Source organism: Psammomys obesus, unplaced genomic scaffold (assembly GCF_907164565.1).
Source record: "Psammomys obesus unplaced genomic scaffold, mPsaObe1.curated_primary_1811, whole genome shotgun sequence".
Taxonomy (NCBI): Eukaryota; Metazoa; Chordata; class Mammalia; order Rodentia; family Muridae; genus Psammomys; species Psammomys obesus.
This window is the reverse complement of record NW_026592481.1, coordinates 535,564-550,249: the sequence shown is the minus strand read 5'-3', so window position 1 is coordinate 550,249 and position 14,686 is coordinate 535,564. Positions and strand designations below refer to the sequence as shown.

The 14,686-nt window shown below is 36.9% G+C and overlaps 1 protein-coding gene across 4 annotated transcripts in view; it reads left to right on the top strand.

Annotated features, from left to right (window-relative positions):
* The first annotated feature begins 83 nt into the window (after positions 1 to 83).
* The window catches only part of Ofd1 (OFD1 centriole and centriolar satellite protein), a 41,133-nt gene continuing 26,530 nt past the window's right edge, over positions 84 to 14,686 (top strand). The window contains exons 1-8 of one of the 4 annotated variants that reach the window (XM_055613351.1): positions 84 to 167; positions 602 to 700; positions 5,412 to 5,612; positions 7,607 to 7,675; positions 7,757 to 7,787; positions 10,509 to 10,616; positions 12,316 to 12,452; positions 12,748 to 12,921. In XM_055613351.1, the coding sequence (XP_055469326.1) occupies positions 608 to 700; positions 5,412 to 5,612; positions 7,607 to 7,675; positions 7,757 to 7,787; positions 10,509 to 10,616; positions 12,316 to 12,452; positions 12,748 to 12,921 (813 nt within the window). In that variant the 5' untranslated portion in view covers positions 84 to 167; positions 602 to 607. Of the gene's footprint in view, positions 168 to 255; positions 435 to 601; positions 701 to 5,170; positions 5,246 to 5,411; positions 5,613 to 7,606; positions 7,676 to 7,756; positions 7,788 to 10,508; positions 10,617 to 12,315; positions 12,453 to 12,747; positions 12,922 to 14,686 lie in introns of those variants that run through there. The other 3 variants (XM_055613350.1, XM_055613352.1, XM_055613354.1) reach the window with 3 other exon arrangements.

Here is a 14,686-nt window from a genome sequence, read left to right as displayed (position 1 = left end):
AGGCTACGCTCTCGCGGGATGGCCGCGACTTCCGGCCTAAAATCGCGCAAACGTCACAGTGCTGCAACCTGTGGCGGTTGAGTTTAGGCGGTACGTTGTGCCTGGTGTGCGGGAAAAGAGCGTCATTACAATGAGCTATGGGACAGTGAAAACCGTCTACTGAGCAGGCGCGTCTGATCCCCTTCTGGTCTATCCTTCCGTCTAGACCCCCTCCTGGGTCACGGCCCCGCCCACCCTTTCCAACTGAGGGAGGAAGTGGGAGTGTTTGTCGGAGCAATGGGCTGATGTTCTAGCTCCCTCGTTCTTCCCGGCCCTCAGTGACAGAGGCTGGGGCTCGGAGGTCAGGGACTCCCTCTCCACCTGCCGCCTGGCCTGGGCCACAGCGTCTGGCCGTGGAGAGCCGAGCTCGAAGGAAGCAGAGAACAATGGCTCAGGTAGTTCTACCTGCCACTACCCAGGGTCTTTCAGAAAGGACGTTCCATGTTTATGTTCGTTACGGCTCAGTTGAACATCTTAGGGCTTCCGGGGAGGCCACTGGTCTGATTTCTGAAGTTCAGATCCTCTTTGCCGCTAGGTAACTCATTTTTTTTTTTTCTTACAGTCCACCATGTCGGCCAAGTGTGATGTATTGAGTCAAGATGAACTGCGCAAAAAGCTATACCAGACATTTAAGGATCGGGGTATACTGGACACACTTAAGGTATCAGATTTAGGCACTACTATGTTGTTACTTTCAGAAGTGTAACCTTTAACAGCAGGTAGTTCCACAGTTAAATTCATCCAGAGCTTGGCTCTCTAAAATACTAAAATACAGATTGTATTGGTGAATTACATTCTTAAAATGTTGAGTTTTAATCTGGCCGTGGAGGGTTTGGGAGGAAGCAGATAATGATGGCTCAGGTTTAAAAAGAACATATAATCAGGTATGAAACATATACTCAGGTATAAAATAACATATAATAGGTTTATTGAACTGATATGAAGGTAGCACATAACATGTTTATAGTGAACAGGTCATTACACTAAGCTGATGTTACAGATCTTGTTTTTAATCTAGATTTGATCATGTGTCATATATGTAATGAAAGCAGAAGGGAAAGGACAGGACTGAAAAGGGTAATGGGAAGGTGACTATGTTTCCATAGCATACATGTGTGAAAACATCAAAATGAAGCTTATTAATTTCTTTGCTAACTAAAAAACATACCCATTAACTTAGGTTTACATCTTTCAGAATTAATAGGTGATTTTTAGAGTCTAGATGATACTACATAGAAAATATGAAGGTGTGTTGTCACATGCCTTTAATCCCAGCACTTGGGAAGCAGACGCAGGCACATTTCTGTGAAGGCAGCCTGGGCCAAAAAACCAGTTCCAGGTCAGCCAAGACTGCATAGTGAGACCCTGTCGTAATAATAATAAATAAAAATAAAATATCTTGGAATGTGAATATTTAAAATGAGAAGCAAATATTGTTAGTGCCCCATAATTTTGGGTAACAGCAAGGGACGGAGTAGTTTAATGTGTTTCATTACAGTATACCTTTCAGAAATACATTTTTACATATGGAATTGGGAAATAAAGAAAGGTGAGCCTGATTTTTCCCCCTACTCTTTGTGTGTGTGTGTGTGTGTGTGTTCCTGTGTTGCCCAGAGGTCTACTTTACATATCTTTGTGAGCCATCCCCCTTGTGTTTTGAAACAGAGTTTCTCTCTCTCTCTCTGGCCCTTGAGCTCCAGGTATTCTTCCCGTTTTACCTCTGGGTGCTGGGATTACAAGCACTCACTAACGTGCCTAGGTTTTTATGTGTATGGTTAAAGATTGAACTCGAGTTCTCATGTTTGCCCAGAAAGTATTTTAGCAACTGAACCATCTCCAGCTCTCACATTGGAAATGCTTGATCTTTTATATCCAACTCATTAACCCATTAATGATACTAGATTCAACCACCTGGATTGTTTATACTTTGTTAATCTGTAACATTGAACAATCTTTGCATTCTGGACATGTTATACTCTAGATTATACTTGCGTCTTTCACATCTTAGTTTTATTTGGTATTGACCATGGCTATATTTATCTATACCCTTTTGTGTAAGCTACAGTGTGGCTGGCTATTGTTTTTTTACCCAACTGGATGAAAGGCAGGGCAGATTTTTATTTTCTTGAATTTAGCTAATTTTTACTTTGACAGTTCAATGACTGATATTGGGTGGGTTATAACTTTTAAATTTTATAAAATTTAGTGGCCTAATTTATATTTTATTATTTGAAAAGGATTTGTATTCATGGTCAACTGCAAAGTCATTTATTTATAGGTGCCTTTGTTTGCTTTGAGGTTTTTTCATAATTTTAGTTTTTTTGGAGATAGCATCTCATTATACTACCTCAAATTCATGGTGGTCCTTCTATCTCAACCTTCCTAGTGTCAGGATTACAGGCATCTTATACTACTTCTAGTTTAGGTATATATTAAATGAAACTTGTCAAATCATCTGTTTATTTATTTTTGGTCTAGCTGAGACCATTTCTGAGATGTGTGTTAAGGGTAATAATTTTTTTTCTCATACTTTGAATTTCCTACCTCGTGTGTGACAATTGTCCTGTGTGTGTGTGTGTGTGTGTGTGTGTGTGTGTGTGTGTATCATGAATTATTTCTGTCTGCCTAAGTGTATGCAGATGTGTAGTGTGTGTGCTTACCCGAGCATGGAGGCCTGAACAGGCTGTCTGATCCCTCATTTTGCACCTAGCTGGCTTGTTACACAGGTACCAGAATCTAAATTCCAATCCTCATGATTATGTAACAGTTACTCTTAGTGACTTTCTTTTTTGAGACAGAGTCTTTGTAGTCCAGAATGACCTTGAATTATCTATAGACCCAAGGATGAGCTTAAACGTCCTTGTTTATTTGAATCACCTGTTTATTTGGTGTTGGGGATCAAACCTGGGGCCTTATGCATGAAAGGAAAATACTCTACCAACTGAAATCCATCAGCAGCCCTCATGCTACGTTTGATTTTTATCTTAAGAACATTGTGTGTGTAAGGGTTGTGCAGGTGCACTAACATGGTGTTGGGGCCAGATGTTGATGTCAGCTGTCTTCCTCAGTTGCATTTCACCTTTTTTCTTGAGACAGGATCTCTAATTGTATCTGGAACTCTCTAATTCATGTAGACTGCCTGGCCAGTGAACCTAAAGGATCTTCCTGCTTCACCTCCTGAGAACTGGGATTACAATTGTTCATCACCTCAGCAAGCTTTTTATGTGGTTTCTGGGGATCAAATTCAGGACTTTATGTTTATTTAGCAAAGTATTTTACTGACTAAGCTATCTCTCCAGCCTGCAAAATTTAATTTTGAACAGATTTCCTTTGTGCATTGCCTGCTGGGAAGCTCCAAGCCAGTTTTGTGACTACTAGCAAGTACTTTTTGTTTTTTTTTTTTGTGGCTGTCAAGATGGCAATTCATTTATAATTGCCGTTTCAGTTTTTCTGGCTCTTATTTTCTATTCATCGTGTTTATAATACTAAATTTTTCTTTTAGGCAAGGTATCCTTAAATTATTCTATTTATTAAGCTGGCTCTGAGTATAGCTCTTCCTCAGTATATTACAGATGTAATTAAGCAACTTCTAATTTAATTGGTTAAGGGTACTGCATTCTCCCTTTTACTTTTTTCTTTTTCTTTCTTTACTATTTTAGGTTGTAAATTGTAGATGATGCTGAGCATGTGTGCTTTGTTCAGTATAAATGTCTTTTAAGTAGAGGATTTTAGGTACATAATAGGTTCTGCTCTGTCATGGCACTAATGTATACTATTATTGTTCAGGACTATCTTCTGAGCCAAACTCCCACCATCTTCAGGAGTTGAGCTGGGCCTGCTCACAAAAGATCATCACAGTTGGGCTTGCTGACAGTTGATAATTCCTTCCTAAAAGTAGAGTGGGAAGGATCATCATGGGACCCTCACTTGAGTATCCAACCATTCCTCCCAAATAGTTGTTTGCACTTCTACTATAATTGCAAATGGCCCCATTCCTGGGGGCGGGGGTGAGTTGGGGTATATAGATTGGGGAAGCTTTGGGGGAGTTACCATGCTGGGTGCCTTCCTTACTGTGGCTGCCTTAAGGGCGTCTACACTTCCACCCATAATACCTCACGCATTGCTCTGTTAGCAAATCTAATAAACTCAGTGGCTCCCCAGAGGGAGCTATGGTGCATCATTTGTCATTGGGAGGGGTAGATGTTCTTTTTTTCTCCTATGAAAGGGATTTTAGCTGCAATCACTCTACCATAGTTAAGGATAGCAGAAATTTAAACTAAGGACTACTTTTGGTGCTGCCATGTATGCCAAATAAATGATTAGATTTTGTTTCCTGTGGAACCTCAATAATCTAGATAACTTGCTGCTAAGTTCAGCACAATTGTATACCTCAAACTATATGCAGAAAACTACTTTAACATCTAATAATATCAATGATTTAGGAGATTTTCTTAAAATTCCAATGGATAACACAATCTTGTTACATGAAGAAAATTACCTACTCTGACCCTTCATTTCCTCATTTATCAGTGCTGAGAAATCTATCTTCCAGTGTCTTAACATGTGAATAAATATCCTATGTGGTAATGCATTTTTTTTCTAAAGTGTGTATGTACATGCATGACTGTGTATATCCATATGTGGAAGTCAGGGGCAATTTTTTGAGAGTCTGTTCTTTTCCTCCACCTTAGGTACTCTGGTCATCTGGCTTGCATGAAAAGTGCCTTTATTCTTTGCGCTATCTTGTCAGCCCAAAAGTACATTCTTGATATGTGATATGGGACTTACTAGTTTCCCTCCTGTATGTTATTTCTCTATTAAGAACTACGTTGTAACCTGAGTGTGGTGGCATGTGCCTTTAATCCCAGCACTTGGGAGGCAGAGGCAGGTGGATCTCTTGAGTTTGAGGCCAGAGTGATCAATCTATATATAGAATGAGTTCTAGGACAGCCAGGGCTACACAGAGAAACCCTGGTGGGAGACAGCTAAGGTTTATTTGCATCAATATGCTAATGAACTGGATTGAGAAATACTGCTTTCATAGACTGCCACAATCCACAGTTGGAATGAAATGGCAGAATTTTCCCTTTGACTTGATTTTATGATTACAAGCAGCTGAAATTTCTTTTAGAGAATTCAAGTTATGGTCTACAGACAATGGATGTGGGAGCTGGGAAAGAAAGCTTTTGCCCAAGTCCACTGAAGGGTAAGACAAATTATGAAAAAAGTGATTCCTACCTTCTACCTATGGATCTAGAATCATTTTGAAAATTAAAGAGTTCAATTAATCTAACAGATCTGGGTATATTTCTACTCTGGTGAAATGTATCTCCTTTTGTCTTCTTTTTTTTTTTTTTCTATTTCCATGCTAGACCCAACTCCGGAACCAGTTAATTCAGGAGTTGATGCATCCCGTGTTGAGTGGAGAAGTGAAGCCTGCATCTATTTCAGTGGAAGGGAGTGCCCTCCTAATAGGTGCTTCTAACTCACTGGTGGCAGATCACTTACAGAGATGTGGCTATGAATATTCACTTTCTGTTTTCTTTCCAGAAAGTGGTTTGGCAAAAGAAAAGGTAAGTCTGCTGGTTTTGAAATTTCTTTTGATAGTTTCTTCCTCTGATAATTGTGAAGTGCTACATAATTGCCCTGCTTGTCACTTGACTGGTTCTCTTCATTTCTTGTTTGTCATTGAAGCCATCTTTGCATAAACATTGAATAACAAATGAGTACCAAATGTGACCGTTGTTAATGCTTTGGCATTTTCGTCTTTTATAAGATAGTGAGATGTGACATCACTAAATGTTTTGAAGCTAAAAGTGATGTTATATTCCATGTGGTTTAAATTAGACTGCTAACTGCCATTTCTGTAATGTCCACTGTGAAATTGGTACTGTGCTAGGTACACTGCAGGTAGCACACATGTTTCAAATGATGATGCAGACTGTAGAAGGATGAAGAAGTGATTTCGATTTGCACACAGTGTTTAAGTAGCATTACAGGGGCTTTTGATTTCTAACATGTGTTCCTTTTAGATTGTTGCAGATATTTCTTTGCTTTGTAGTTTCATAAAAGAAGTGCAAAATACATAATTTAAAGAAATCTATAAAGATCCCAAATATAAAAGCACACATCACATGGTTTAGTCACTCTTTTAGTGATTTTAACTAGTTCTTGTCACCATTGAATATACTAATCCCATTTTATTAATTACTTTAAAGTCATATTTAACAAACATCCTCAGTACTTGTATATTATCTAAAATAGAATTTTGTTTTTGAGTAGTTTTAAGTTTGGGATAGAATTGAGCATTGTTTTCATAAATTCTCCCTCCTTCCCCCATTCATGTAGTCCCACACTATCAATATCTCACATCTAGGAATACATTGGCTGCAATCAATGATCCCAACTGGACCATTGTTAATCAAGTCTATCTTTTACATTAGCATTCATTCCTGGTGTTGTCTCTGTAGGTTTTTATTGTTGTTAGTAATTGTACAGAAGGTTTAAGAAATACGAACAGTGTTAGTATTCCTATGAAAGATTAAACTTTAAATATGCTGTACTTTGTTAACAACTATGTTCAATGTGTCAGCATAAGTAATTTACTTTTTAAGCTAAGCATGGTGGCACACATCTGTAATCTCAGTATTAAACAGACAGAAGATAATCCCATATTTTTATGCTAGCTTGGTGAGTCCCAATCCAACCAGATATCCATAATGACACCCTGTCTTAAAACAAGAATTCACTTGTAGCTCATCTTTTTTCTACTGATACATTTTATAATTTTGTTTGCTGTGTAGTAGTTATATAATTATAGTAATTAAACCAGTCCATATCATTAATAGTTTCTCATATAACATAAATGCCAAATAGAACCTTTTCTTTAAAGGGAAACCATGTGTAAATACATTGTATTGGAGTACCAAATACATATTATAGTGGAAATACATATATCAAGAATAGATGTATGATTAAAAATATTTCAGGGAAACAGTAGTCAGTAGTAGTTGTAAGAATAATAAAACCTGGAGTTTATTTACATTTTAAAATAACTATAAGGATCCTGAAATTCATTCATATATCCACTGATTCACCAGATAATTGAGTGTCATCTGTAAGGCATTAATCATTTCTTTTATTCCCATTAGTAATTAGAGGTTAATAACTTGGTTAAAGATTTTTTTTCTGGACAGGCAGGATGTATTAACAGATAAAGGCACTTGCTGCGAAGGTTTGATGGCCTGAATTGGAGTCCCAGGACCCACATGAAGGAAGGATTAAACTTATTTCCTACAAATTGTCCTCTGATCTCCCCATGTACACCATATCATGTTCATGCCCTCCTAACACACATATTAAATGAATGTAATTTAAAAAGTAAAGAAAGTCTTTGATTTTTTTACCTCAACAATTTATTACTGTAAACACTTTATTTTTGAATCATTAGGTTAATTATAATATTTTAAATCTGAAATGAATCTTAATTTTATATTCAGTAACATCTCAATCGCTTAAACTTATTGGTATACAAATCTGGCTACTTAATATTTTTTTTCTCTTTAAGCTATTTACTATGCAAGATTTATTACAACTCATTCGAATCAACCCCTCTTCAAGTCTCTACAGATCACTGGTAAGATTGTTTTTATGATCTACTTTGATTTGCTACTTATAAATGAGCAGTTAATAATGGTGAAATATTTTCTTTTAACAGATTTCAGGATTTGATAAAGAAAACCAAAAAGGTAGGAGCCTTCATCTTTGTGGAGAATAGCAAGATATTTATATGTGCTTTTCCTTACAAAACTGAGAAGCTTGGTGTTATTAGGGAAAAGAAAAGAAAATTTAATTAAAATGAAAACATTTGATTTTCTTTGATGACCATGGCTTTCTTTTAAATAAGCAGCCATTCACATGTTATTTTGATAAACATAGGTTATTTATACCACATTTCTCTCTTTTTAATAAATCTTAGATATTAAAGTAAGGACACTGCAAGCAATAGTCAAGAACTTAACAAATGAAAATACTATTTACAGAATACCCACTGTTTAGAACATTGATGCAATAACTCCCCTCCCCTGAAAAAATCTAGTAATACAAGCTGAGTATTTTGTATATTAGATATCCTCCTTCAATGTAATTTGTGAAGTGTTAAGTATATTAGTAGTTTCTTTAAAATACCAATGTTTTTTTTTATAAATTAAAATTTTATACAGTCTTGATAAATTACCTCAACTCTGGCCTTGATAATGGCCTTTCATATAGGATATTGTTACTGTTGTTACCAGATCATATTTTAGACTTGGTACTGTGGCATGTTGCAGTGGTCCCTTTGTGTGAATTTTTGTCTTACCATCCCTGCTGGAATGTTCATAAGATCAGAACTTAATGAGCAACATTGGCATGTCTTCTTTCAACCAGCCATTAGTCTTTGATTTAATTGCCTTGTCTCTTAGAAGTGGTGATTGTAGCGGTTAAGAAAATTGGCTTATAAGATGTTCTAGGTTTCCTGCAACATAGACATAGATCATCACAATTGAATTTCATTATGTTACATTCCACAGTGAAACAGCTTCCAAAGGCTGGATCCATTTGTACAACAAAATAAGGTGTTTGGCAGTCTAAATACAAGTGAATTATTTAAAATAAAAGAATGACTGTCTTTTATTCCATCCTACTAAGTGTATGAGTAGACCCTACATTCTGAACTCCAAGGCAGTGTACTATTTAGTGTAACTCTTGTTTTGATGGAGATGCCTATCTCTGCTGTCTCATGTGGTAGCCATGTAGTGGTTCATGTGGTACTTGAAATGGGGTTATTGTGACTGAACAGTGAACTTGATTTTAGTTGACTTTGAATTCATTTATCCACACGGCTGCCAATTAGAAAGCACTGGCCTTAAATATACAAGTAATGCTTGTTACCAAAATTTTGAGATTTAGAGCTTGAAGCAGTATTTATAAATAATCCTGTTTACTATAGATTTTTATATTATCCTTAAAAGATTATTGCCCATGTTTCCGTAGTCTCCTTAAATGCTTCTGTGTCAAAAAACATCTAACATCTGTTACCAGCTTAATCCAATAAAATTTCTGGAACCCAGAGAAACTGAGTAGCAGTTGTGTTAAGTATCCAAGTACCAACATTTGAAGAGCTCTGCTAACCATTAACCTTTTGTTAATTTTGGCAAAAATCAGTACAAGGAGAACTACAATTCAAATTTAGGACATTAGGTGATCTCTAGATGGAATAATGTAGACTGTGGCCACACTGTTACTATCGTGTTCTCACTTGAGCTTAGAGTGTGTTGGGTGAACATCCTAACTTTGGAAATCAGTGGAGCCTAACAGCCAAAGGAATTGGACTGTACTGTAGGTGATAGTTACTTACATGGGAGGACTTAGTAATAATTATGAAATTACAGTTAAGTGTATAGGTGGTAGATAGTAAGAGCCAACTTTCTCACTGTTACAACAGGAATTTGGGCCAGTGAGATGGGTTAGTACATAAAAGTGCATTTTGCCAAGCCTGACTACCTGAGTTTCATCCCCAGGATCCACATGGTAGAAAGAGAGAACTGACTCCCATTATGATTGAGAACTTAAGTAGTTTTTGTTTGATTTTTAGATAGGGGAGATATGTGATTGTGAGGGGGAATTGTGAGGTTTCCATGTGTCTCTGCATATGTAAAGGAATCAACAGTTGTGGGAGTAGAATGTTAAAATCATTAGTATGAAGGAATAAAAGATAGATTGTAATTTGGCCAACGAAGCAGGAGTCCTTTCAACTGTTTAGACCATTTTTAAAGAAGATATTTAACTCCCTATTGATGGAGACTCAGTTGTTTGTTTTTTGCTATGAGAAGCAATAAGTATGCATCATGTATACTTTGTGTCCTTATTGAAAGGGAAGTGTAAACTCCAAGTAACTAAGTTAAAAAAAAAATCTGCATTTGGAATATATGAGGATACTGACAAATTGTTCTCCTAGATTTCCATGTTAGCACTTGACATTACCAGCAAATTGAATCTTAACAATGTTATATAGAAACTGTAGCCTCTCTTTTATGTTATTAATTTGCATTTATTTATGGGTTTCTATGTATTTGTCTAACATTTAAAAGATGTTCATGTTTATTTTACATTTAAATTTTCTTCCTGTTAACTTTGTCCGTGTCTTTTCCTTTTTTTGTTTTGTTTTACTGATTTGTAAAAGTTCTTTGCCATTGCAAGAATTCTCTGTATAGCAGACTCTTTCCCAATATATCATTTTTCTTTTGACTTTATAACATGTAAATTTATAATTTTTTTGTTCTTATTGCAGTTCTTGTATTCGTTTTAAGCTTTATGCTTGGAAAAAGCTTTCTTCAGTAATCAAATGATAATATTATAAACCAAGGCTTGTAAACAACAAATGAAGTGGTTGAATGATGTTCTAAAATAAAACTATGTTGTGCTTTTAGGTTTTCTTATCAATTTCTTAAAGGAATTGGCAGAATATCATCAAGATAAAGAGAGCTGTGATATGGAAACTCAGACAAGCACCACATTTCCTAGCAAAGTGTCCCTAGGTAATTATAGCCTTTTTACTTCAATTCTGCTGGTATCTTATTATTTTTTGTTTTGCTTGATTATTTTTCAAATAGGGTCTCACTATGTAGCTATGGCTGGATTTGAACTCACTGTGTAGATGGAGCTGAACTCAAACTTTTGATTGTCTTTCCTCTGCCTCCTCTGAATGCTGTTATTTACAGATGCATACTATGTCACTTGGCCTTGTTTTGTTTTTGGAAGAAGAAAGTTAACCTTATTTATCATAGTATGTGATCCCCCCCAAATCTGGAAGAATGCTACCTGTATGTAGGTGACAAAGTAATTGATTTTTTCCAGAATTGTGTTGCTGGAGGGACCAGGAATTGCTTTCCACTGTCATAATGTATCCTGAATACCAGGGCTACACTGGCCATCTATACAGGGATCCCAAGACCAAGGTTTTTGTTTTTGTTTTTGTTTTGTTTTACTTGTGGAGTTTAACTTCTCTTAACTAGGAAACTCATCTCATGTTTTCTCTGAGTTTATTTTATAGCCATTAAATTAATATATGTTTTGGTCAGTGTTCTATTAACTTATAGAAAGATAAGGAATTCATCATTTATAAAACTGTCTTCTACAACTAGGCCCTTAAGCATAGTTTTAATACCATTAGCAAAATATTATGTGTTCATTGCGAAGAAGAAGGAAAGCTTTCTAGGAATAAAACGCGCAGATAATTTTGAAATTTTCTGGTGATAATTTTGAAATTTTCTGGTGGCTACATTTAAAAAGATGAAAAGAAACAGGTAAAATTCATTTTAATTATTTAACCCCAAACATTATAACATTTCAGCATAAAAATATTAATGAGATAATTCACATACATTTTTATAGCAATTCTTGTAGATCTAGTGTATCATTTTCACTTAGAGCACATTTCAATTCAGATTGGTCTTGTTTAAAATACTCAGTGACCACATGTGGCTAGAAAGTCCTGGGTCAGACTGTGTGGTTATGGCTTATTTGTGAAATAAGTAGCTGGAAAACATGCCCACAATTATGCCTGCCACAAACACTCAGTATTTCAACTACTACTATCCCTTTCTTCCTGTATGTGCTCTGGTGGTGGGTTTTTGTTTGTTTGTCTTGTTTTGTTTTTGCTTTGTGGTGCGTACGGGATTCAGGGTTACCCTCTGCTCCATGGTTGGTTTGAGGGCCAAGGGCCTCCTGGAAAGAGATCTGCCATGAGAAAGTCAGCAAGCCTTGAGGTGAGCCTTGTTGTGCTATAGTTTTTTTAACCCTCTTGAGGTCACTCGAATTCTGTGGCCATTTGTTTCTTATCTATAAAATGCAAGAGTTAAAGTACATAACTTTTATGCTTTTAAAATCTTTGTCTTGAACATGTATTAACTTTAATTCATGTCCAATTCAAGCCTTCTGTACTTAGAAACTGAGAAGGGATTGATTTGTACTTGTTGCCCTCGCCTATTTATGATCATTTCCAACATGCAGAGTAGTTGAAACAATGTTACAGTGAATATTTACCTACATAGATGCTACTGTGAAATTTGTATTATCGTTGTTCATCACTTATCTATCAACTTATCTCGGTTTTTGAATATATTTTAAAGTAGGTAATAGACTACTTCCCTTTTAGTATAGTCTGCCTTGGACCGCTGGCATACATTACTGAGTTGATTTTATATTTCCTAATTGACTGTGTTATTTTTTTAATAGCCGAGAAGTTTCAGCTTATCGATGATCAGTTTGCAGATGCTCTTCCTCATCGTCCCAAGCTAGAATCTTTAGATATAAAGTTAAATGAATATAAGAAAGAAATACAGCACCAGCTTCAGGTAGAAATGTGTCAAAAGGTAAGCTGTAGTTCTTGCTGCTATTAATGAGAGCCATCCCACTTATCTTCTACTGTCTATGTGGGGGAAATCTAGAACATTTTATTAAAGAATGGAGTACTACACTGTTAAGCACATTGGCTCTTTTTTTGTAATCTCCATTGATATCATTTGTTCACACTTTTTAAACTGAATCCAATAGAATAATGAATGAACTAAAAATGAAGATATATTTTAGAATATTATTATTAAATCAGTGAAGAGTGAATTTGTACTGTTTTTAAGTAACTTTTCAGTTTTTGTGCTCAATTCATAGCTGAAGTATTTTAGAGAAGCTGAAATAGCAAAAATTAAGATGGAAGAGAAAAGAAAGTATGAAAAGGAATTGGCTGAGTTCCGGAGTGAATTTGAAAGAACTTGTCAAGAAAAAAATGAAGCCCTCTTATCTCAGGAAAAGAACACTCTGGAAAGGATTAAAAAGCACCAAGAGGTAATAGCTGGACATAATTTACTTGGTGGCTATGTCCTACTGCCGTTAGTAGCTTCATTTAAGATCCAGAAAGGACAGCCGATAAGCAAGGCTCTAGAGGATAGCAGTTGGAATTGCTATCAAGAGTGCGGAGGGATGGCTGAACTGTGAGAAGCTCCTGTAGACTTTGCTCTGCAGTGGTGGAAAAAAAAAGAACTGAGGTGAATGTCCACACTGGGATTAGGAGACAATTAGCAAACTGGCTCTATCTTGTCAGGCAAATTGGAGAGAGAGGCATTTAAGGAGAGGCTCTGAGGTAAATAGTTGCTATGGAACAGGGAGAGTTGCTTTTTTTTTCTTTATTAATTACACTTTATTCACTTTGTATCCCCCCCCCCCGTGGTTCCCTCCCTCCTCCTGTCCCAATCCCTCCCTTCCTCTACCCTCTGCATGCATGCCCCTCCCCAAGTCCACTGATAGGGGAGGACTTCTTTTCCTTCCTTCTGATCCTACTCAATTAGGTCTCACCAGGAGTGGCTGGATTGTCTTCTTCTGTGGCCTGGTAATGCTGCTTCCCCCTCAGGGGGAGGTAATTAAAGAGCAGGCCAATCAGTTCATGTTAGAGACACTCCCTGTTCCTATTACAATGGAACCCACTTGGATACTGAACTGCCTTGGGCTACATCTGTGCAGGGGTTTTAGGTTATCTCCATGCATAGTCCTTGGTTGGAATAGCAGTCTCAGGAAAGACCCCTGTGTTCAGCTTTTTAAAGCAGAGAGGATCTTAACATTGCAACACCGAGCTGAGGCAGTAGCCAGGAAATGGTAGAGCAAACCATGTGCTTGGCCAAGAGGTTTCTGTTCTGGCTCCGGGGAGGATTGATAATTTATGAGCACCTGTTCACCCCTTTCTGTGAGGGTGGAAAAGTAGAAGTCATTGAGGAACAGTGTTTTGCCAAGTTTAATTTGACTTGAGAAAGGCAGCCTCAAGAATGAAAGACTTTGGTGCTCTGCTAGGGGATGAAGAGAACAAAGAGAACCAGTTAATGTGAGTGACCCCATCCTGGAGAAAATGAAGTGATACATGGCAGTCTCAGAATGACTGAGGGTCTGAGAGGCTATGTTGCCCAGTCACATTTCAGGCAGAGCTGTCCTTCAGAAAAAGTGTTTGTTTGCTAAGAGCTTGGTTTCAGTCAAACAGGACTTGTAGCACTGTTTTCAGTGTGCATCCAGAGCATTTGTAAGAAAATGTTCAAAATAAGAGTGCGTCCCCCTAGAGTTCACCCTTGCTTAGGTGAATAAGATCTGTTATCCTGTTATACAACATTAAATAGGACCCCTCTGTGTATCTAGGGTATCTGAGAAATAGACTAATCTTTGAAAATAAGCATAAGTGTTTAAGAGACTGGGTTATATTTACACTAACAACTTTATTTTCAATATAGTTAACTGACTAGATCCCCATTTAGTTACTTTTATATGAAAGTGTGGAAGATTATCATCCTCATTGGCAACACCATGCCTTTGGATGCTTGTCCACATCTCTCCCTGATAAGTCTGTGCTGTTTTTCAAAGACCCAGCTTGATATTGTAATGTTATGGGACAAATTAAATAAAGACAATTAGGCATACAATAGATCTTCTATATGAAAGAGGTTTATTAACTGGATATAAAGAGAGGGAGAGTAAGGGGAAAAGGACATGATGGGGGGAAAGAAAGAGAAGGGAAAGAGGGGCGCCTCCATAGAGAAAGGGGAAATGGCCATGAGGCCAGGAACAAGAGGGA